This window comes from Malurus melanocephalus, unplaced genomic scaffold, assembly GCF_030028575.1.
Source record: "Malurus melanocephalus ecotype Western Australia unplaced genomic scaffold, MMel_1.1 scaffold_204, whole genome shotgun sequence".
Classification (NCBI taxonomy): domain Eukaryota; kingdom Metazoa; phylum Chordata; class Aves; order Passeriformes; family Maluridae; genus Malurus; species Malurus melanocephalus.
In genome coordinates, this window is record NW_026623436.1 from 195,886 (window position 1) to 219,538 (window position 23,653).

Here is a 23,653-nt window from a genome sequence, read left to right on the forward strand (position 1 = left end):
TGTGTATTTTGTTTCACTGATATTATAACCCACATTTCTGCAGCCCTGGCATGTTCCTGTTGTTCTTCTTTCTTTTTCTTTAAAGCTTTTTTTTTTTTCCTCAAAATGAGGTTAAAGTGTCAGAGCTTGTTTCAAAAAGGATATCATGACTCTTCTTATTTATGTAGTTCATGACATTTGTAGCTAATAAAACCAAAGTACAWTATAATGACATAATATTTCATAAGAGGGAGATTTTGTAGGGAGCAGTAATATCTTTCATTAGATCAGCTGAAACAGCTGGAGAAAAAACAGGTTTTCTTTCAGGCATGCAGTGCCTTCAGCAGGTTTGACAAAGAAACAACAAAGTCAAAGCAAAGAGCAGGGAATGAAATAACATTCCTGGCTACTTTTTAAAGCAAATTTTTCCTTGAGAAATCTCAGCAATAAAATTGCCTAGTAAATGAATGAGATACAACACCTCTTTTTCTTTCTTTTTTTTTTTTTAAAGGAGTTCATTTAACTTATTAATAGAAAAATACTAATTATTTCTCCAAAAAWTTCACATGGTCAAGAGTACTGTCCAAAAGCCAAAAATATCACTTGTAAATGCTCTCCCAACTGCCTCTCAGGATTTGTATGTCTCCAGCTTTCTTTATCTTCTCTTGGCTGGGTTCCCAGCTTAGGGTATATTTGCTGTAATATGCCATGCTCTCATTCTCCTGGAGAGAGACACTCTCACATCTTGGCAGACAGAATGCAGTTTCTGGCAGGGAAACTGCAACAAGAGATGGACACGTGACAAAACTTAACTATGACTTGCATGAAGTACTGCATTTTGTTTATGTATGTGTGCCCACACATATCCCTAAAGTTTCAGCATTTGGKTGTGGATTTTAAATATTAATACCTTTTTTTTTGCTTATAATCTCAATATCCTTGTTAAAGAACCATTGAGTTGGAAATGTTTGATCATGTACAGAGAGTAAAATTTGGACAAAGGCTTGCAGAAAGCATCACTGTRTTTTTAGTAATTTGAAAGGACCCTGCTGTTTATAAAGAAGCTGATAAGTGGTGGATGACTTACCTTTGTGACTTACCTATAATTATTTTTAAGATAAAATGCCAGTAAAACTTAAACTTCTGTGGTGAATGCTATGATCATGGATAAGAATGCTTCTCTGCTGGGGAGAGAGCCTGGCAAGCCCGTGGATMCAAGTAAGCACTTCAGTATTTTTTATATATATTGGAGAAAGAGGCTCCCAGTGGAGGTGACAGCAACTTTCAGTGCTGAAGGGGGATTTTGGGGAGAGGAGGAGTTTCAGAGCTTATTGGCTATTTTGGRTATTGCTGAAGTGGCTGCTGTGAGGATTTTACTGTACTGTCAATGATAACAAGTACACCTACAGCCTCCAAAAAGCCTCCTCATGTTACATGAAATTAAAATAAATCAGTGGGCAGTTTGTGCTCTTCACTGCAACAAGCTGCTTTAAGGACTATATCTTGTCATAAATTTAACATGTTCCCTTATTCATTAAACACACTGTAAGTGCCATTTCCTCAAGGAAAATGCCACAGACACCCACGCACATTTCAAAGTTAAAGCTGTGGTGCTTTCTGTGCTTTTCCAAGTGATTGGTGCCAGCCTGACGGCACAGGGCTTTCCCTCAAGGATTTCACTTACACTGTGTCAGCTGAGTGTCTCTTGAGCTTAGCTGTGACTGGTTTGAGAAAAAGCAAAATTTGTAATTAAAGACATTTTTTAAGGTTTCTGTTATTTGATGTTTTCATTTTTAATGGGTTGAGGGGATTATGCTAATTGTGCCCTATTATTAACAAGCATAGCAAATAAAATTTTCTCAGAGCACTTTCCAAAAAAAGCAGCAGTTCCTTAATCCAAAAATTTGTTGAGAAAGGATATTCTCTTTAAAAGTCTCCCATTCTTCCCAGCACACATGCACCAGAATGTGCCATGTCTGCGTGAAGAGGATTTTATCATTTCTGTGCTGTTAGGTTTTTCTGAACTGGTGATGGTGCATTGATGTATTGTTGTATGCCAGGTTGTGACTAGTCACTGATACCTCATAATAGTTTTTAGTTACAGGAGTTGGCAAAATCACTTTTTCAGAAAAGGATGTACCAAGTAATTTCCTTACAGTGATGTGAGGAACTGTTTGATCCAAATCACATTAAACCRCTTGTTCTTTGTTCTAGAAAATAGTTACCAGTGTAGTATTGCACAGTAAAATGTTTCAGTTTTCTTCTCCCATTCAAGGCTGGGAATTCTTTTTCTGTTAACTTGAGTGATCACTTTGTCATGTACAAACATGTCATGTACAAACATGTCTATTTAATATTTCATTATGTTCTTAACATTGTCATTGAAAGATGGAGATGACAATCAAATAGAAAATCCCACAGCATATTTTATTGGAAATCTRTACAAGAGCTAGTGCTAAATCAACAAATTTGTAAGAAGTTATGAATTAAGAATAAATAGAAGTTACGCAGRCTAGGTTGTATGCAGTAGTTTATATTCAGGCAATTGTCTGGAAAGAGTTCTCAAGAATGACTTGACTAACTCAGATATAAGAAGAAACAACAGAATTGCTCACATCAGGGTGAAATGAARCCATGCTTTGGATAYGTTTTCTGATAMAMTKKWRTRYAYWMMAKTKTACCACCTTTCAAAAAAAAAAAAAAAAAAAAGAGGAAAACACTTATCTAATGGCTCATTTTATTTGTCAGTCATTCAAATAATTTCCTGCTAAGGTTTTGATACTGCCCTTTGAGAGATGCTATAAGAAATGGAGCCTCAGATGTGATTAGATCTTTGGAAAAAATGTACATTTCTTCCCCGTAGATCATCCCCAGCTGACTAGCAAAATTTTTATAGAAAATAGGATCCAGCTGAGCTCTGATCACATTACTCTGTGTTATGCTTCAGTGTAACCAATGCTTGTAGAGAGAAATTTGTGTGTGTTCTCTGAAAGAGGGAGGCAGCTGAAAGCACAGGGGAAATGATTTTTAGATATCAGTAGAGTCCCTCAGTATCCTGCTTCTTCTTTTGATTCTTACTTGCAGCCCACTGTTATTTCTAGCAGTTTAGTTCAGCTYAGTGGTTGGCTGGACAGGCATTTCCCGCACAGGGTGTCTGCCAGGGCTGCTCACTCCGAGCGAATATCCAGCACTTTGCASCTTCTCCTCTGGCCCTCAGCACAGACCTGGGAACTGCTTAGCACCTTCCACACAGGTTTTCACACAGGATGGCTGTGAGCAAGGCCAAGTTATGCCTAATGACCTCTCTAAGGTCASCTAAGCCTCAGTGATCAGCAGCATYGCCCACAGCTGCAGCCRGAGGGGYRAGRGCTGGGCAATCTCTACTTTGTATTCCCWAGCTGTGAGTGAGGGTCAATTAACAAAGAAACTCCCATTCTCTTTTGCAAACTCCTTTTCTTTTGGCATTTCYCCTTCTCTCATCCCTGCCCCAGCTGAGACAAAGCAGCATCTAACCTGTCCACCTGTCTGGAGCTTACTGCAGGGCAGCGTCTTGCCTGTGTGTTTATCAGCTGTGGGGGCAGCTGTCTGCTAATCAGCTGTGCCCCCTCCTCAGACTGACATGGGTTTGCAGTTTTATCCAAAGGTGGCAATCAATGGAAACAGCACAGAAATATTGCTATTCATGTTTTATTTCATAAGCAAACCTGCTGATTATATCCTAAAATCAYGGAATGGTTTGGGCTGGAAGGGGTCTTAGGGTCTAGTTCCAGCTTTGGAGATACATAAARCCCGACTGAACATGGCCATGAGCAACCTGCTCTTTCTGACCATTCTTAGAGCAAGATTAGATAATCTYCTAAGATTTCTTCTGTCCTCAACTCTACTATGATTCTGTATAGTTATTATACAGTAATTTATTTGCATATTTGAGAGTAATAATGAAGCTCTGCCTGTGTTAGTAAGAGGGTGAAATGATCCCATGCTTACAGTTTGAATTGACAGCAAATATGRATAGGCAAAAACCCAAGAATGAGTTCACAGTGACTTTGCTATGGTCCAAAATTTCAGTCTTGGATAGGATTAATTCCATTTTGTGACTGCCATATAAATCTGTTTAATGAAAAGTTATTCTCGCTTGTTCAAATGTATAAAATATATTACACTTGTGTGCCTATTTATAGACCTGGCTAAAAATACCAGTGCATGTATCCATGTGGGTATGTGCTGGTGTTTAATATATTTGGTGACAAGCTAATACACATGGCTGACAATGATGAGACCATGGCAGCCCAAGAATAACACTTTGGAGTCATGATAACTATTTCCATGAAGGCATCAGCTTAGTGCTCAGCAGCAATAAAGAGAAGAATTATTAGGAGCAGAGTGGAGAATAAAGCCAAGGAGATGACTGTGCTGCTGGTGGGTGTTTCTGTGGTGCTACCAGGACTTCAGTCCTGTGTGCAGGTCTGGTCTGCATCACTGAGACATGATACTGGCCAGGGTTCAGGGAGGAACGGCAAAGATGATCAAAAGTGTGGAGAGGCTTCCAAACRTGGGATAAGTAACTATGCAGGGACTCTTTATCCTGAAAAAAAGATGTAATTCAGGGGAACATAGCCACGGTCTGCAAAACCATGCGTAACACTGGAAGAATGGGTGGGTAGAGTCTCACTATTCACAGTTTCTGCCAGTATCAGAGTTTTTGGCCATCARAAACAGTCAGTGAGACACAATTTCAGAGCAAACACAAGGATCTTCCTATAGTGGGTGAAAAGCAACTGGAACTCCTCATCAAAGGGTGTGGAATGGATTATGTTTACATGGGGACTGGGCAAGTACTTTAAAGAGAAGCCAAGGAATTTCCTAATGGACAAACCACCTTAGTCTCAGGAGATGCACTGACRGAAAAGGTTGAAAGCAGAAGGGTCTAACCCTGTGATCATTCTTCCATAGATGTGTCTGCAAATRAAGCCAGATATTAGAGAAGGGGGGCTTTGGTGTGAGTCAGTTCAGCCTGATGAATTGTGCCTTTGCTCAGCCTTTTAGAGGCAAACCCGCTGGAGATGTGCAGAGCTGGTCAGTRTTGCAGTAATTGCACAGCTGGATAGTAGCTCCATTTCAGTGTCAAAAAATTCCATGTAGCTTTTGAAAGGTTGGGTTTCCTCCAGTTTCTGTATCAGATTACAAGCTACAAAGAGAGAACCAGTTGAATCCCCCCTGTTTTGCATAGTTTTGAGTATCTTTTTCTTTTTCTATGAATATAAGGACTTTCTAGAGCAAGTGTCACAACATTATCTTAAAGCCTAAAAGGATATACTGCTGCTTAATAATTTCTTCTGGCATGCTGTGAAAGAGGAAAATACAGCACTAGGGAAAGAAATGGTAGTTGAGCCTCCCTGCATTTGCTCATGGGAAATTCAAGCAGCAAAGTRCAGCCCTTCATGGCCAAAGGCAGCAGCTGTAGAATGCAGTGCTAAAAAAAATGTGCATGAATAGTGTTTTCTTCAGAGCATGCATTTATAAAGGTATTTTTTTTAAGTTGAAGTTTTGTGTTGTTTAGAAACTGTGTTTCACTGTTACACTTGGTTGTGGAATGAGCTCTACTGTCACAACAGAAATAGTCTTCGAGTATAGTAAGTATCTCTAGGATAAAAAATAGTTCCTTGACTAAGACATTGAACTCTAGCAGTCAGCTAATTCCCAGCTCTGCTTGTAACACTTAGAAGGCTTTCTAACTCGGTGTTGAGCTCAACACTGCTTGACTTTGGTGTTGTGTCTGCTTCTCTCCCCTGGCTGTCTGGGGAGCTCGGGTCTGGCAGTGTAGCTGATAGGCAGTCTGGGTCACTCAGTCATGTCTTGTCAGGTCAGTTGTACAAAATGCAGTCTATCTATGGTCCTCAGAACCTCTCCTCCCTCTTTTGAAGCAAAACAAGTGATAGTTTTTCCCTCTCATCATTCATCTTCCAACCTTTTAACGTTCCTGGGACAAGAACTGCCTTTTACTCTGCTTCTTCATTGGCTGATATATGGGTATACATCTCTAAATCATGCAAGATGTGTGATTATAGTGTGAAGGGAGATCTAGTTAGAAATAAATCTGTCCGAGCTAATTTTGATGTAGTAGTTGGGACAATTTAAAGACACAAGGAAACACTGAGAAATCCAGCAAGAAAAGGATTTGGTTATGCTGGAATCAGGGAGGGAGAATGATTTTGAACTGGTAAGCACACAGGTAGAAAAAGAGAAGAGCTGACTGCTTTTTAGGAAGAACAGGCAGGTTAGGAGGGAAAGCAGGGAGTGCACAGACTTCCTTCAAAGAAGGGAGAACTATTCCCTCCAGAGGGACTGGAGGTTCACTGCTGACCTGTGTAATGATCGTTTGAATTCCCCTTGTTTTTCTTTTTCCTGCAAAAGAAAAAAGTTGAAAGGAAGAATGATCATTGTTTATTCACCTRCCTTAGAAAATGAGGAGTCCAGTTGTCTTTCTGTAAAGGCTTCTCTATTTCCCTTAAATAAATATGAACAGCCAAGGGTTTATATACAGTTTTCATCTTTCTGGGTTTTCACTARTTTTCAGGGGGTTTTAGTGGCTTTGTAAATGATGGCTCTAATTAGTCTTTCAGATGACTGATTGGGAGGGAAGGAAATGGTGGTGGGAAAACAGGAGAATTAAACTCCATGAGGCGTAATGGACTGAGAATCATGGAAGTTCAATCTGGTCAAAAAGCCTKTCTCTATCAGCAAAATATGTATGTTTTAGGGGAATTCCAAGGCTGATGATGTAATCATTTTGGAACCTTTTGATCATCAACATTAACTCATCATCTTTTTTTTTCCTCCCTTTTTAATCTGATGGAGGATTTTTGTAGCACTGACTCTTCAAGAGGAGAGAAGTGACAGTTCCTTAACTTCAGGAACTTTGGCCATTWATAAGCCACAGGTCAAACTAAAATAGCAGACATTTCATTTTTATGCCATCTTGTTGCTCATCATAGTTTTATAGCCCTTATCTGGCAAAGACTTTTCCTAAATGACTTTTATTTTTAAAAGGCACTGAGGAACTACTTATGACAGCATTTCCAAATTTACAGAGCTTGAAAGCAAGTCAGATTGGTGGATCTCAAACCCTGTTAAATATCATCAGCAGTTTTAAGAAAGCTGACTTCCTTTTTAATTTGTTTTGTTTTAATTATAGCAAGTTGTTATTCATGGCATGAAAGGTGTTCATAAAACTAGGCAGATTTTTTTAGTTCGAAATTGCAGGACTTACAAGTGTCCTTGTGGTGACAGGTGGAACTGACATTTGTTTCTCAGTAAATTGCAGAAGTGGTAATTACAGAAACATGACCACAAAATATCTAAATGTAGAAGAGTGTCACTAAGGATAGCCCATTTGGTAGACATCTTGGCTGGCTGCTGACCTGCAATTTCTGTTCTTTGTAAGTGATGAAGCTCTTCTGTTCTCCCATTCTTTAGTTGCTTTCTCATCACATTTCTATTTATTTTAAAAAAMCCATAAAACTAGTATAAAAAAATCCTTATCATGTAAAAGCCAATTTCCATCAGTTTTACAGTGCTCTTAATTCAGCTGATTGCAATTCAGCCTTTCTTTTTATTAGAGGGTCAGAAAGTGGTCAGAAAGTGCTGGTTAAAAGGTGGTTGGGATAAACAAACCAGTAATGTCTCAGACTTCAGTTATATATTGCAGTGAGCTCATAGGTTCATACCTGTCAAACTCTGCAGGAGCAGGGATTTGATTTTTCAAGACCCTTGGAATTCAGCAGAGTGAAGTTGCAGTGAAAGGGGAGAAACTTTGCTTTTATTTTCTGTAGGGTATTTTGTAACAAGAAGGAGCACAAAAAGACAACCATGAGACCTTAATTTTAAAGTCAAACCTTACACAACTGCAGTGTGTGACTTTTGGCATAATTTTTGAAGTGCTAAAGCAATAAGAGCTTCAGGGACCTGACAGCTTTAAAARACAAGGCCAGTGCTCTTTGTGCCACAGTGTGTTTCTGTCTACAAAATGTGAATAATAATGTGTTTTAACTCCCAGGGACCTTCTATACAAATTATTTTTCTTTGCTTTGAGAAGCCCCAGATATTAGAATAATGCAAAAATTTCCTTTGTCTCTCTTTCCACTTCTGTAATAGTGTATTCTGGAGGAAGGAAACRGGGCTGTGTAACCAGTTTGAGTGACCTTCAGACTGTATGCCCATTCTTGCTCACATTTTTCTGACATTACTGTCAACTTGCCATACCGTGCACAACCCCATTCTGTTTGAGTACAAATATAGCATTAATCTAAATATTTTAAAGGGAATATTTCTCTCGAATTGCATCCTTCTGTCCTTGCAGATTAGCTGACTTTCCGTAACAGGCATTATCATAAGATGGTAAGGGCATTTAAAACTGAGTTTCCAGTAGCTGACTTGCGAATATGTTATGCTGGGAGGGGGAGAAGGAGCAAAAGATAGAATAGAAAGAATAATAATTAGATAAAAGACAGGGAAGAAAGGCGTACATATATAGGACAGGTTAAATCCATGAAGATTATAATGGCAAACTTTCTCTTCTTTATAGTCTGCAACTTTCCTGATTTAGGAGGACAGGGCCTAAGACTGTGTTATTACAACCAGCCCCCAATCATCACGAGTAACTAACTATGTTTAGTTAGTTAAAAGTTTAGCTAAACATCTATGGTCTCAATGAGGCCGCCTAAATTGAACTGAGGACTTCCACTGATAAAGGATTTGAAAGGAATTGTRCACTCAAAATGAGTTGAGGCACTCATCATATTGAAAACCTGAGTTTGAGCATAAGATGAGACTGAGAATGTGTCTGAGAATTTTGTCCTCTAGGACAAAGGCAGCAGTGGTACAACTGATCTCAGAACAATGGGAACAGTCCCTAGGAGACTGKATAGAACAGACTTGAAGTCATGCAAATGGCATGAATAGAGTGAGGAACAGAGAAGATAATTGCCAGTTTTCAGAAACAAGCAACTTTGGGGAAGTAAATGTTATTCTTTTTTATTTTAATGAATCAGATCAACACGTAGCCATAAAAATCCCATCAAAAATTACTCCATTTTGGAAGATAWCTCTCTAAATTTATCCAAGTAATGAAAAGATTTTGACTTTGTTTAGTTCTGTTGATCAACTAGTGATTGCAAATCAAAATAATGASAAAATGCTCTAATTATTGATTTCATTAATTCTAAATCTTTCATTAGTTGTTGTAGCACAAATTAGAAGAAGATCTTAGGTTTCTGAAAAAAAAAAATTCTCCCTGCTTTGGGAAGGTATCACTGTGACTTTTTTCTTGCAAATTGGAGCGCTTTCTCCACCAAAAGTGTCTGTGCTGTCAGTAGCTGCCAAGTCTGTTGTCACCTCCCTCATCACCTGGATGATAGTGTATAAAGACAGTATTGTCACTTGTACTAGAGTGACTTTGGTGCTGTGCACACACATGTGTAATAGTACAATGTCACAGATCTGAGGAGTGGCATGTACACAATGGTCCCATGGCACAATTAGTCCTAAAGGCTTCTGTCCTGCGTGTCATTTCCATTGAGAGGATTTACAGGACATGGAAGTTAAATGTGCTGGGGAAAGTTGCAGGATAGATTTGAGATGAGGTGGAATGCCACCATAAAGTGTGAGTGTTTCTGTGGTGTCCTGGGCTCATCTGGAATAGAGTCAGTTCTCTTACTAATAGTTTGTACAGCGATGTGTGTTTTGGATTTAAGTTGAGARTAATGTTGATAACACAYGGATGTTTTAGTTGTTGCCAAGTAGTCTTTATACCAAGACAAGGACTTTCCATCTTTACATGCCCTRCCARCGWGAAGGCTGGGAGRCATAAGGCATTGGGAGGGGACACAGCCAGGACAGCTGACCCCAGCTGRCCTTTGRGATATTCTACACCATATGGCATCRTGTTCAGTACATAAACTGTGAGGAAAGCTGGCCAGGAGCCGCTGCTCAGGGACTTTCTGGGCATTGGTTGGCAGGTGTGAGYCGACTGCACTGTGCATCACTTGTTTTGTATATTCTAATTATTTTATTCTAATTATTTTTATTATTACTGCTGTGATTATAATTTCTTCCCTTGTCTATCCTAATAAACTGCCTTTGCCTCCACCCATGAGTTTTCTTGCTTTAACTCCTCTGATTCTCTCCCCCATCYTGCTGTGGGGGGAGTGAACGTGTAGCTGTGTGRGGCTTGGTTGCTGGCTGAGATTAAACCACGCCACATGGAAAAACGAGTAAAGTCGCATGGTGAAAAGAAAATACATCTGCCTGGGAAATTTGCCATAGCGTGGGGGAAAAAAAAAGCTGACTTTAAAACAAGATCTAGTAGGAAAACTGTTCAGCCAATTTCAGATGCCATAACTTGGCTGCTTTTGCCCCAGTACTGGCCAGCTCTGTTGTATTAGTATTCAAAATATTTTCAAGATCACTGCTTGCTGAACTGAGTCCTGGAGTGCAGCCAGGTGGCTTGATCAATGTGAAAGGGCAGCAGCACAAGAAGAAGGCAGARTAGGGGCTAGAGATGGAATATGGCTCTCTTCCTGGGTGACAGCCATGTCAGACAGAGCAATAGGGCAGGATATATCTGCACTGAGATGTGTTTTGTCTCTCCCAGAGTCACAGGCCCTCAGCAAGGTCTGAGAAACCAGCTTCACTCACCGACCTGTAATTGTTGTGCAGCACTGAACTAAGAGCTCATCTCCCCATGCATTACATCACTGTCACACCTGGTTACAGGCCCTCAAAAGTAAATCAGCCGTGCCACCACAGACATATCCTAATCAGAGTGTAGACAGATCCTTAATCAGGATGTCTCACACCATGCTCTGGAGATCAAAATCCTCAAGTCATGGAAAGAAGCGYTGTCACTCAGTGTTTGCCGTTGTAAACTTCCTCGCTTTCCTGCACCAGGCACACACAAAGGCTGTTGTTGGAATAAAGGCTTTTGTAAAAGATGCCTGGAAATGCAACAGCTGYGTGGGGAGGATACTGAGGTAGAGGTGGAAGTTCACGTGCTGGTTCTGAAACATAAAGTGTTATTTTGCATCAGTAAAAGCTTTCTGAAGCCTTTCAGTTCCTGTCCAGTGGCTTTTGAAGATGATAGTGTGTCATCTTTAAGGATGATAGGGTGTGTGTGTGTACAGCTTATTGCCATGTACCAGAAGACTGAAAGAAAAGCAAATTTCTTCATCTTCCTAAAGCTTGAAGTAGCTGAATGGAAAGCTTTTCYTCAAGACAGTGAGCAGGCTGTTTCCTGAAATGCACTAATTGGATTTAACTTTCATCTTTACAACATTACATTTATTGCATTTATTGCATTTATTTTTGTTGGCCACATCTGGTCTTTGTTTTAGTTAGGTACAGGAAGGCTAAGTTACATTTTAAAGATGTGGTAAGAATTTTGGAGTTGGGAGTGCTTAGTTCTTTCAGAATTGAATCTGAAGAGGTGTAGAAGTAAAGGAACAAAGATAAGCCCTTGTTTCTTCACTGGCAGATCATGTATCTTATCCAAGATGTTTGCAGTACATCTTAGCCAGCTGAGGAAAGACTAGAGGTGTGAGACAATTGACCTTTAAAACTGAGCCCTTAACAAGAGAGTTTTCTCTCTGAATTTATTGTGCTTTCTTCAAGGTACTGCAGCTTTATGAAGTATAGTTTTGGGTGGGTTTTTTCCCACTTTAGCAGAATTGTATCCAAATTAATGGAGTTTAGTTATGGTGACATAACATTACATAAACCCAAATGTTTTTCTGTCCCGCAATTTCCTAATCCATTAACTTGGTGTTAGAGAGAGATATTTTAAAATACGTATGAATCTAAGAGGAGGAGGMCTACACTTACCCTCAGGTTCAGTTCCCAGAATGAAAAAAATTCATGGAAGTGAGTTGGTTTAGTGAAATCTGTGGTACAGCTGGTACATACAATGTAGGCTATAAAATGTCGTTTAGCAAAGGAAGGGTAACACRTGCAGCTGAAGACTTCCAGCTGTAGTTGTAAGGTGTTGAAGRAAGGGCAGGAGATGGAAAGGGCAACCATTCTGTGCCACTGCAGGACAGATTAAAGTTGCAGTTGTTGGAAGGAAAGAARGAAACAGAGCATATCCCATGCTATGGAGAGCTATGGGACATACTAAAGGGATTTCATCTGGGTGAGAATCCTATGCTATCCCTAAATCTGGATATGAGGTGAATTTTGAAGAGGCTTCCATCTTTCACRACTGGAAAATCAGTACTGATAGAAACTGCTACACATCCAACTTGATTTATTGTGTCTAACCACCTCTAGAAAAAGGCATCAGGGAGAGGCAGCTGCATAAACCACAACCACCCCTTAATTTGGTGGTCAGTGAAATACAAAAGCTTTACCTCCTGCAGATAATCTTATCCTGGAGTTTTTTAAATGTAGTAGCAAAGTAAAAGCAGTCTTCCAAGTCTATCCTTGAAAATACCAGTGAATCAGTTACCAAAGAATTTTTCCTGCAGTGTAATGCAGATGAATTAATTAATCTGTGTCWACTATTGTAATCCTTGAGTGGCTGGTGAATTCTTTGGGGTTCCTTCTTTCTGTTTAGGCTAAGCTCTTCAAGGCAGCGACCGTTTATGGCTGTCTGTGCATGATACCCAGAAGACCTCTGTGCAAACCTCAGAAACTTAAAGGCACGACTAGAGTTCAGTATTGGATGAAAATAAAGACTGTTTAAAATATTAAAAGGTTTTACAGGAAACAGAGATTTAGTGTTTATWCTTAGTTTTGTCCTCTGCTAAATATTGCTGGAGAAGAGAATTCACTGATATTGCTGCTTGCTTACTTGTGGCCTGAACTTATAATGCAGAGTCACAGTCTGGGTTTGTTTTTTTTTCTTCTTTTTCTTTTCTTTTTTTTTTTTTTTTTTTTTTTTTTTTTCTTTGTCCTGACAGAAAGATTTCGGGATTTACTGCTTCTGCATTCAAATCAAGATACAGAGATTCTGCCCATCTTTCAGCAGAGACGCTATCCCAAGTAAGTAAGATTGTCTTCTTGGGAGAAATAAAACCTTTACCTATTTGCAGCGAGGGCGAGTGAAGCATTTCTAGCACTGTTCATGCTTTTGGTGTGAAGTCCTCAGGCAGAGCTGTCAGGGAGCCACACTTGCACCCATCCCTGCAGGCTTTTGAGTGCTGTCAGGGAGAAGCAGACAGGCTTTGCACACACGCCCAGCTGTCAGCAGGGAGGCGGTGGTGGTGGAGCACAGATGTTAAGCTGCCTGGATCATTGTCGGATGGAGCTTTGTTTCGCTGTTGACATAGGTAATCGTCAGGCTAATCCCCACTCTTGTCTTGTGGGATTCCATCATTTATGGTGATAGATTCCCTTGAATTTTAACAGGCTTTCCTCTGAAAGCCTGGCAACACTAGAAACATTTTTTTTCTGTCTTTTTTAGGGATATATGTTTGCCTGTATCCCTAAAGGGATAAAAAGAGTAGTGTTGTGTGTTCAAGTTTTTGAATATATTGAATGTCTTGGACAATGCCTCTTCTTTTTCCAAGTTTCACCTGAGTGAAACAATAAAAGCTCTTTGCAATTATATGGACTAGAAGAAACAGTCACTTTCAMCTGAGTCTTGAACARAGGCAGTGTAGGGRAAGAAAGAAGMAATAGTCCTCACATTAACCCTGCCCAGAATAARAAATGAAAAAATGCTAGTACAGGGTAGATAGAGGGAGGAAAAGGAAGAAAGAATGTATTAAGCCAGTTCCCCAGTGATGATGGAAACAAGCAGAGTTATTTATTTTAATTATTATTGTAAGGAGGTTTCTGAAATAGGTGAGTATTCAGTGGAGCTAGGTGTTAAATCTCTTAAAATATTATAGTTTTTTAAAGAACAGACAATTAGAGAGGCTGAGTACTAGCCTCTTGTCACCTCAAGGTGACTTGAAAGCCAGTCACCTCCTCTCTGTGAATGCTTGAAAATAAAAGCACTCAAAGATGAAATCCTGATTCTGAAAATGGGGAAGTTTTGTTTTGACTCCAAGGAAACGCAGTTTTATCCCCCTAATTTTTTTCCTTGCATTTTCCATTGCCACTACTGTGGAAGTACATTATATCAAACAGTGGAAGGCACCTTATGTGGATGGATTGGGCTACTTGTTTCAACAGGACTTCCATGAATTATTACTTTTGTCCTTATCCTTTGGAACCCTGGCAGTACAATGCTTTACTTGGCTTAGACTTTTTCATTTTTGATATGGACACTGTCAGACTGGTCTGAGAAACAGTTCATTGTCCTTCCTCAAAGAACAGACTTATCTCTGTATAAATCATTACAAAGATGTTTGACTTTCCATTTCATTACATTCAATTTATTGCTAGCATTCTTGGCAAAAAGTCTACTAACAATATTGCACAATGTCAGATTCATGGGCGAMTGAGTTGTCTGTTGTCTTCTGACAGAGGATGCTTCAGCTCTTCAAAGACCACAGAGCAGAGAGCTTATGTGGAGCTCTGCTGCTGTTTGAAGTTACAGTGGCCTTGCATAACTAAAAGGATCATGTTTTCAGCAAAAATACCTGGCATGATTGACTGTTTCCTCTAACATAACAAAAGTCAGCCAAATTTTGGCACTTAACCAAAAAAGAAGTGTATGTTCTCAAAAGCAATAGGTTCTTTTTTATAGCGTCATTAATTGGTGCAAATTTGSTTGCTTGCTACAGAAATTTATCATATATTACAGCTCATTTAAAAACTGGTTGAACACTATTGACATATCCAGATTTCCCCAGGGACTGTCTTTAGAGCAAAGTACTTGTGTTGAGCAAGGTAGAAAACTAGTTCATTTTCATAATGTATTTTGTCTTTTTCCCATGTCATTTTTTTCCCTTTCCTATTCTCATTTTTTACTGAAGGGTCAATTAACAGAACTTAAGGTGATGAAGAGACAGATCTCATAAATCAGTGTCCCTTCATTGGCTTCAGCTGAACAGTGGTTGGTTGTACTACATAAAGATCTGAGCAGGAAGGTCATATTAATGAGATGTTGTCATAGGGCATGAAGTGGAGCTTGTAATGATTAAAGAAATCCTAAGATTATGGAAGGTTAAAAATAGAGGAGAATTCTTAGTAATGAGTTAGCTGAATTGCTTGACTAAGCAGGGCTTAGTAGGTGGAAAGGATAAAAGTTTTTCACATATTTAGGAGACATATGTCCAAAGGAAGGAGATTGGATAGGATGTTCAGCACCACTCAGGATATTCAGAATCATTGTAATAAATATTAAAGGCTAAGTGGGCAAACTATAATCCATCAACTTTTGAAAGAAATAGAAACCTTGGTGTTCTTGCCTGAATTATGTTCTTGAACATTTATTATATTAAGACCTGAACTCTTTCCCAGGGAACAGCAGGATAATTTTAAGTGCATGTTGTTCTCAGAGAAGATGTCTGTGCACCAGAATGGCAGGAAGAAGTTTTCTAGARTATGGATGAACATTTTCCTGTATTATCTGGGGTAAATGTGTCAAAGAAACATGCTTTGCCCTCCTAGCTGATGGGGAAATGGGGGATCTTTTGTCCTTGTGTTTGCCAGAGTTTATTCTGATGGCCTTGGCTTAGCTGAGGAGCCAACACCTGCTCTGGCAARCAGAGGAGACTATGGAGAGGCCTGATCTTGCAAAGATTAAGGCTTGTAAAGCCACCCTGCCCATCACCTTGACTTCTTGACTTACCCCTGTGTGCCCATGATGAGCACTGGCCATTGCTGTGGCCCATGGGCTGGGATTCAGCGCTSTGCCAGCTCTGGGTACGGCACCCACCCAGTCAGCCCAGCCTGCAGTGTTTGTCCTCTCACTTCTCTTCACAAGGTTGCAGAGCAGAAGGAGCTTGGCTGTGTCTTATGCTTCAGTCCCATGCCTAGAGTGGAGTTTCTTAATGAAACATTGCACTGCATGTGGTTACAGAACAAGCAAGAGCAGCCTCATCCGGGCAAGTCTTTCTGATACCACATGTGTCTCACGTGGTTCAGAAATCAGATGTTACTAAACTTCTCTTATCCACCTCATCCGGAAACTGACCCGTCCACAGAGAGAAATATTTTGAGATGAAAACCTGTCTCCTTGCTGACATGAAGCCATTACATGTCCTCCAGGATTTGCATTCCTGAAACTAAGAATAAACCTGCAGCTGTGGGCAACCAAATGGGCTGGGGTGCATAGCTGCAGCTGAGCATAACCAACTGGGAAAACCCTCTGCACACAAAACAAATGACAGACATATCTGCAGCTTGCTCCTGCTCTCCCTCACTCCTCAAGCATGCTGAAGTCACTAAGGGGAGTTATGCCAACACACTCAGGTCTGTCAGCAAGCCAAATTTTTGCAATGACTTATCCTGACTCCTTACTTTTACAATGAGCATTAGGGCCTGCTATATCTCAGAAAAAATCTTTTAAGTTTCACATTTTGCACATTTCTGCCGGAGCTTTTCTCGTGTTGGTATCAAGCTCACGCTTCCCTTGGTTGCCCACTTTGCCGATGACATTCCTAGATGTTGTTTTCACAGTTTCACTCATAAAATGCAACAACTGCTCGAGTACAGCAAAGGCTGCACAGGAATGCTCCTGAAGAAGGCACTGTGCTCAATAATTTGGCTGTGTGGGTGGTGGTAGCAGTCGGGGCTTAGGTTGCTCCATGCCCTGAGGGGTTTGTGTCTTTCCCTGTTGACTCCACTCCCCCCTGACTGCCCGTGCTGTGTGCACAAGGGAAAGACATGCAATCACCAGGGAGAATTGCCTCTTGTAGCTGGGCCCCAGAACGTCAAAAGTAAAAAACAAACCCCAAAGAACAGAGTGATAAAGGAAGTGATAAAATAAGTGTGAGGGTGAGAAATTAGGTTGAGGGGTGAAAAGGCAGGACAGAGGTTGACACCTGACATGACAGAAACAACACTTCAGGGGGATGTGCCRGAAATGCTACTGGCATTACAGGTTTTTAGCAGTTTTTTTCTGTCTACAAGTGACCTGTCAGTTTAGCTGCACTTTATATTTTCAAGTTAGTGCTGAAATCCTCACATAAATAGGTGGGTTTTTTTAGACGGATTATTTGCTTCTTTTTTTTCCCCCCTTCAGAAATATTTGCAGTCTTCACTCTTATCTTCTGTGGGTTTGGTAGAAAAGTTTTTGGATGATTCACAGATTTTAAGAACAGAAGGAGCAGTTATGTTCCAGCTAATTTGAGTCCCTTCTTAACATAAGCCATAGCGCATTACTGATAATCCCTGCAGCAAGTTTCTCATTCAGCCAGAGCAGGAATTTAGAATCAAATTGAGATGTTAAAAACTGGAAAACTCAMAAGCCTTTAGATCAGCTTGTTGCAGTTGTCGACTACTTCACCTGTGATAAATTTTTTAACTTCAATTCCCAGTTTATGCCATCTCACTGTACCATTTTCTGCTGAACAAGAAAATCTGTACCATCTGAAATGACACCTCCATATAAGAGGTTGGAGGTCGGTTTAAAACTTGCCCTTCTCTGAAACAAAATAAATAAATAATTTCTTGCAGGGCAAGGCTTTCTAAAAAGGTCTTTTTTTCTCAAAATTTTAGAACCTTTCCAAAGTTTTTCCATTTATTTTTAAAACAAAACAATCTAATAAAAAAGTCAGGAATGAAGAAAAACAAAGGAAGTATTTTGGTAACTGTTTCCATAAAGTGCACATAGAGAAATAACACCACTCCTTTGTAGCCGAACAGGGCAACAATCTTAACTGATAAATTTGACTTTATAAAAAATAAACCTTATTATTTAAATGGAATGACAAAAATCTTTAATTTTGGAGAAGAAAATACTTAGAAAAAACTTACAACCCAGCAGGTATAATGAAAGAATATGATGAATATGAAAGGATAAAGAAAAAATATTCCAAATATGTTTACTTTTCATCAGTCATAAAGTTGCAAACCATTGTTTGGCATATATTCATGGTATCTTAAGGTAGTCTTCTTCTGTATGCACAAAAATGCTGGTAATTTTCACATCACAAAAAGTCACAGAAAATACATGAGCTTGTTTCATATATATATGAATCTTTAAATACCTGTTTGTGAAGGTCATCTTTGAAAAGCTGCTGAAAAGTTTCAGCTCCGAAAAAGCTAAATGGTGTTTTTCAATTCTCATCATGGAGAAATCTAGACAAATAGGCGGCAGATAGTGTCCTAAACTATTGTGTCTTCTGGTTCCAATTGCTGTTCATTCTAATGATAATGGATCTGTTATGGATCTGTGGCAATTTTCTACAGCTTGAAATCTGAGCCAAGAAATTTCATAAATAATACCCCAGGAATAAAACTTATATCTTATTTGCAGCTGTCTGGAGAGCATTTTTCTTTTCAGAGGAAAATAATTTGTGTCTAACTGAAGAAAACAGTGAGTTGTGGCTTCTGGAAGGGATGATGCTCAATCAGTGCACCCACTGAGATTCCCTGGAATCCCAGATTGAAGCATGCACAAGAGCAGCTAGCAGGGTCATGGCCTAGAAACCCAATTCTGTTTGCATTAGAAACAAAGGCAAAGTCTTCCCTGATGATCAGCAAGGGGGAAATTCGTGACCTATGTATTTGTCACTGGGTCTTCATTGCAAAGGCAAAGAGATTTTCAATTTTAAAAAGAGGTGGAGAACTTTTAAGGAGTGATTTTTCTATAAAAGGCTTCCTGTGAAGTGCTTTACAAAAGATGTTCTCTTGCTACAGAGGAAAAAACTGAGCCATGGGTCTCTGATGTGAGTTACCAGCATCACCCAGGAACTATTCTTCTTGGGATAAGAGCAGAAATAGAAATCAGGTCTTCCACTGCCCTTTCAGTTGTATGCAGTTGGCTCTCTCATCTGAAATAACATCTATCCTGTTTTCCGCTGCAAAAACACGTGGCCTGCCCATATTGCTGAAATCAGATGGGAAAGTGCCAAGTGAAGGAGCCTTTCAGAAATGCCCACACAAGCACTTTAAATGCTTTGTGTAGCATTGTACATGAAGCATGAAAATTACTGGTTTTGAAATGTTCCAAGATTTATTTCAAAATGCAGGCTAGAAGCAAACTATCTTATCATCAGTCTGAGTCCTCAGAAACCTGAGTTCCAGAGAATTTTGATGACTTGATTAAAAATGAGACCTACTTAAGGAATCTGTGATGACCTTTAAAAGAAATTCAAGTTGTTTATAAAGAAGMATGTTTTTAGGGGGTTGGGATTTTTTTCTCTTATTTTTCATTCTTTTTCCTTTTTTTTTAATGAGACTTCTTGCAGTGATATCACCTTATCCTGTAGAGTTTACAGACCAGTGCAAGGCTGAGCTCCATGACAATAAAACCTCCATTCTAAGTAAAGTGCATTTTCCTGTCAATTGGGGTTTTACCAAATGGAAAGAACATAGCAATGGGATAGCTGGTAACTGTTAATTAAAAATGGCWATCATATTATAGGAGTAAAAATGCAAGTATTGGATCTAAATTTTGTTGAAATCATAATGGAAATGGGAAGAATGAGGACAGTAATTCATACTGTGCATTCCATCTTTGAGCTCAAATTCTACAAAGAATTCATATGGACTCATCCAGATAATACCAAACAGAACCAAGTCAGTTTCTTGAAATATTTAGTACTACACATGAAACTAAGATATGGGTCATAAATTCCTCGAGACATAGGCTATATTTGTTCAGAGTACCAGTGCAGTAGTCCAGTAACTTGTAAAATAAAGACACTTTTGTTCTGCTAACAAAAGCCTCAAGTTCATGTAACAACAGAATGGAGTGAAACAGTCCCCTTAAAGTCAAGGGGAATTTTGCTGCTAACTTCAACAGGGCTCAGATCTGAAATCTAAGGCAAAATCTTTCTAGGTAGAAAGATGTGGAAAAAAAAACCCCAAACCTGTAAAAGATTTGTACRGCAACATACATGCAAAATTGAAGCTCTGTGTACATACATATTCTTTTTTAAGTACCAAGCATTGTAGAATGCTACTTGAACTTATCTGTTTATCATAACRTACTTGTGCCTTATTAGCAGGCATGATTTGTTTTATGCAAAACATTGCAATAATCCCAGCTGAGAACGGGAAGTGGCAGACTGAGAATAAAAGATCACTAAACTTTTCACAACATTTGGGAGATGAAATCCCCAAAATTGCTTTGTTCAAAGGGAATGGGGTAAGACAAAATATTAGAGCAGGTTTTCATTTGGCTGTCTGGGAGTATGAGCATGGTTCTTGATAAAACTTGCTGATTTAATGGATGCATACCTGGCTACTACTGAGCAGCATCACGAGACTGTGGGGAATTATCTGCCACTAGATGTCTTGAGGGATGTTTTTTTAAAACAACTCAAACAGAAGTTATAGTAGTTTGATGCTGACATTATTAGTGAAGTTCTTTGATTCATTATGTAAGAGAGAGTTAAAATGATCATTCCRCCCTTATATCCAATTTTATCATAGTTTTAAAAATAATGGCTTGTATTAGTTTAAAAAAAGTAGTTTCACGATTACCATAGTTACAGAAATCCAAGCACCAGGTTCTGGGNAGTTTTGGTTGTTGACAGTGGTAATTTCCTCCTGAATGTAGTCCTGTGCAACCCACTACTCCAGGTGAACCTGCCTGCACAGGGGGGTTTGGACTAAATGATCTCCAGAGGTTCCTTCCAGCTCCAACCATTCTGTGGTTTTGTGGTTCTGTGTGACTCTGGATAAAAAAGGGCAGCATTATTCATTCACTCCTATACACCTACCTGCACATTAGCAATTTTATTTTTGGCCCCATTCTTTCATTGAGGGACCTCAGAGGCTGTTTTCTTTCATAGAGATTGTTAAAGGAGGCAGCATCTGTGAGTGGGATTTTGTTAGTAAGTCTTGGTGAAAAAGGGAGAAAAGAAAGATTTCACAATAAAGGGCAAAGTGGACAATGTTATGCCCCTAAAGACTTGAAGGAAAAAAAAAAAAAAAAGCTGCCTGTCATGTCATCTTTGTGTTTCATACAAGACATAAGCCATAAACATACTTCCTGGTCTTTAACAATGGTATAAATTTATGAACATTCATTGCAGTTCTGGCTCTTCCCCAAAGAGAAGGTTTGAAGATCCAGGTAAATTGTCAGATAAGCAWCTTGTCTGTACTACAAGTCTCTCTTTGTGTTGTTTAATGAACAGAGGAGAGGGGAGCACAAACATTCATGCCAAAGAAGACTGTTAAGATGTTCTACTTTTGCATAAAATGGGCAAGGATGTCCCTTTTCAGGACATTAGCCTGGATTTCAGTTTTAGCAACCTTTTGGTGCAGGGCATTGGTGAAGTGGTTCAGTTCTGAGTGCCAGGCTCTTTAATAAATGTGGAAGGGAGACACTTTACATTTCTTTTTCATGAGACATGTTGGCCTTTAAACTCTTGGTGATAATCAGGGGCAGCAATAGGCACATGTGATCTAACRATCATTCCTGGTCTCTTCAGAGAAATGTATAGGAGACTTGGCTGTGGGATGCCAGCARGACCACCCTGAACTGAYCATCCCCAAATAAACACTTCCAACAGCCCCATTTCACAGAGGAAGATGTCTGAGCATCTGGACTAGAGCTTAGCTCAGAACTATGAAGTTGTTAAAATTGGCAGTGGTGGAAAAGCTGTCTCATCCTATAGTAAATTATTGTAGATGTTAATTATCCTCAGCCATGAGGACAGGAGTTGGCTGCTGGTTGACAGTGCCCAAAGGGCCAAGCCTAGCCCCGAGGAAACTTCTTCTACGACCTTGTCAAGTGGTTTGCAAGAATCACAAGTGTTTTTGAATGGCCAGACAGCTAGCAGCTGGAAAACATTGTTAGCAGCTGCAGGACTTCCACAGTCAGTGCTATTAGCTGCCAAATCCTTTCTGATTGTTGCCTAATCAGCTGGCTGASGCTGTTCACAAACAGAATTGGAGACTAAAGTAGATAAGTCCAAACACAAAAGCTGTTTGAGTAGAAGATACAGTGCTGATTTGTTGGATGGTGAAGATAGATTTGGTGATATTCAGAGTTCCTGGTTGTTGTTTTTCAAAAGAAGAATCTTGTGGGTTACAGACTTGTCAGAAAATTATTAGTCTAAGCATCTGCACCTAAAATGAGGGATCACRTGTGTCAAGTGAGGTGATTAGCAATGCATTTCTTTTGTATCATGAATGTGGTGACATTTTTTCTTCTCTYAAAGCAATGAGAGAAGGTGTCTTATAGGCATTGAAGACAAAGAAAAGATATGAAAATCATTTGCTTTCGAGTCTAATAACTTTCATATAACACTTTGCTTTATGACTTAATTATCCATTGCTGTCAAGGTATCTTTATAAAACAAGGTTTAATCTAAATTTCTGTGTRGTTGAAAGTAATGTAGAACCAAACTCTCATTTAAAACCAAACATTTAAAATTTTCTCRTTCCTTTGGGAGCTTGTATAAGGCAAAATTGCTGCCTAATCAAAAAATCCACAGAGCATCAGGGTCAGTGTTCTTATCCCAAATCTGCTTGACCAGTATGGAAACAATATCCTGTGCTACGACCTCTAAAGTTACCAGTGCAAGATTTTTCCGTGTCCTCTCTGGTTTCAAAAAGTACTCAAAAGTGTCTTGTAAAAGCCAGATGCCTGAGAGTTTGCAAGTTTCCTCTGCATGGTTCATCATGGTGTCACCTAAGGCTATTATAGCTTTGTATTTCCGTTCACTGTGTGCTATGTCTTCCAGATAAAAATAGGTTTTTTAGGTGCATTAGTGTTGGTGATTTCTAATATTCTTAAGATTTAACTACTTCCTCTTATAGATAAATCATCTTAACAAATTGAATATTATATTGAACCGATTCTGAAAGCCTTACAATTGATTATATCATTCTTTTATTTGCATRGATAGCTGAAGTTTCCTAAACAATATTTGATGTGCTGGCATGCATTTCCAGTGGTTTCTCAAAAATAAAGGTATTTGCATCCCTTCACAAAAGACTTTTGAAAGCTATTTGTGCTTTATTTTTTCGGGCCTTACATCTTACGTTGTTTGAAAAAATACAGCAATGGAAGTGTCTGTTGACAATTTCTCCATCACATGGTACTCTTTTACCAGAGCAAGGCCAAAGAAACAKTGGCAGAACTGAGCCATCYATTTTYTTSTGCTTCAACTTGGATATGGCAAATYATGTAGATGTAATGTTATTTKGTCATTCCATGAGCAAGAGTTGRAAGTGCATTGSAGMGATCCCACTCACTTTGCTCAAATACTAGGAAGCTGGCACTTCATTCAAGCTGGAATAAGGTAAAATCTGGAGATGTGAAATGAAATCAGGGTTATAATTTTTTAGTATAAGTTGCAAGAAAGACTAGAAAGTACCAAAATCTTTATTAGGGTGATGCAGTGAGCAATCCAGTGTTTGTGCCAGTGTTTCTAAGTGGGAAGGTCAGGGGCCGTTGTCCTGAAGGATCACAGCTGGTCTGTAACCAATGCAAAAGTCACTGTTTACACATTTCAGTTATGCCAAAGTGAAATGCTGTGCTGTTTTCCATCCAGAAAGAGCAGACTTTCTGTGAAGGGCAGTTGTTACATGCCAGCCTCTCTGTCAGCCCTCTTTTGTTTCGAGGAGACAACATGAAATTTCTTTCAACTCACATATGTCAAAC

The 23,653-nt window shown here is 39.3% G+C and overlaps 1 protein-coding gene across 1 annotated transcript in view; it reads left to right on the top strand.

Moving 5' to 3' along the window:
• Nucleotides 1-23,653, top strand: part of NOX4 (NADPH oxidase 4) — a 104,095-nt gene that overhangs the window by 52,122 nt on the left and 28,320 nt on the right. Inside the window, exon 13 of the mRNA XM_057373656.1 lies at nucleotides 12,933-13,014. Within this exon, the coding sequence (XP_057229639.1) occupies nucleotides 12,933-13,014 (82 nt within the window). The remainder of the gene's footprint in view (nucleotides 1-12,932; nucleotides 13,015-23,653) is intronic.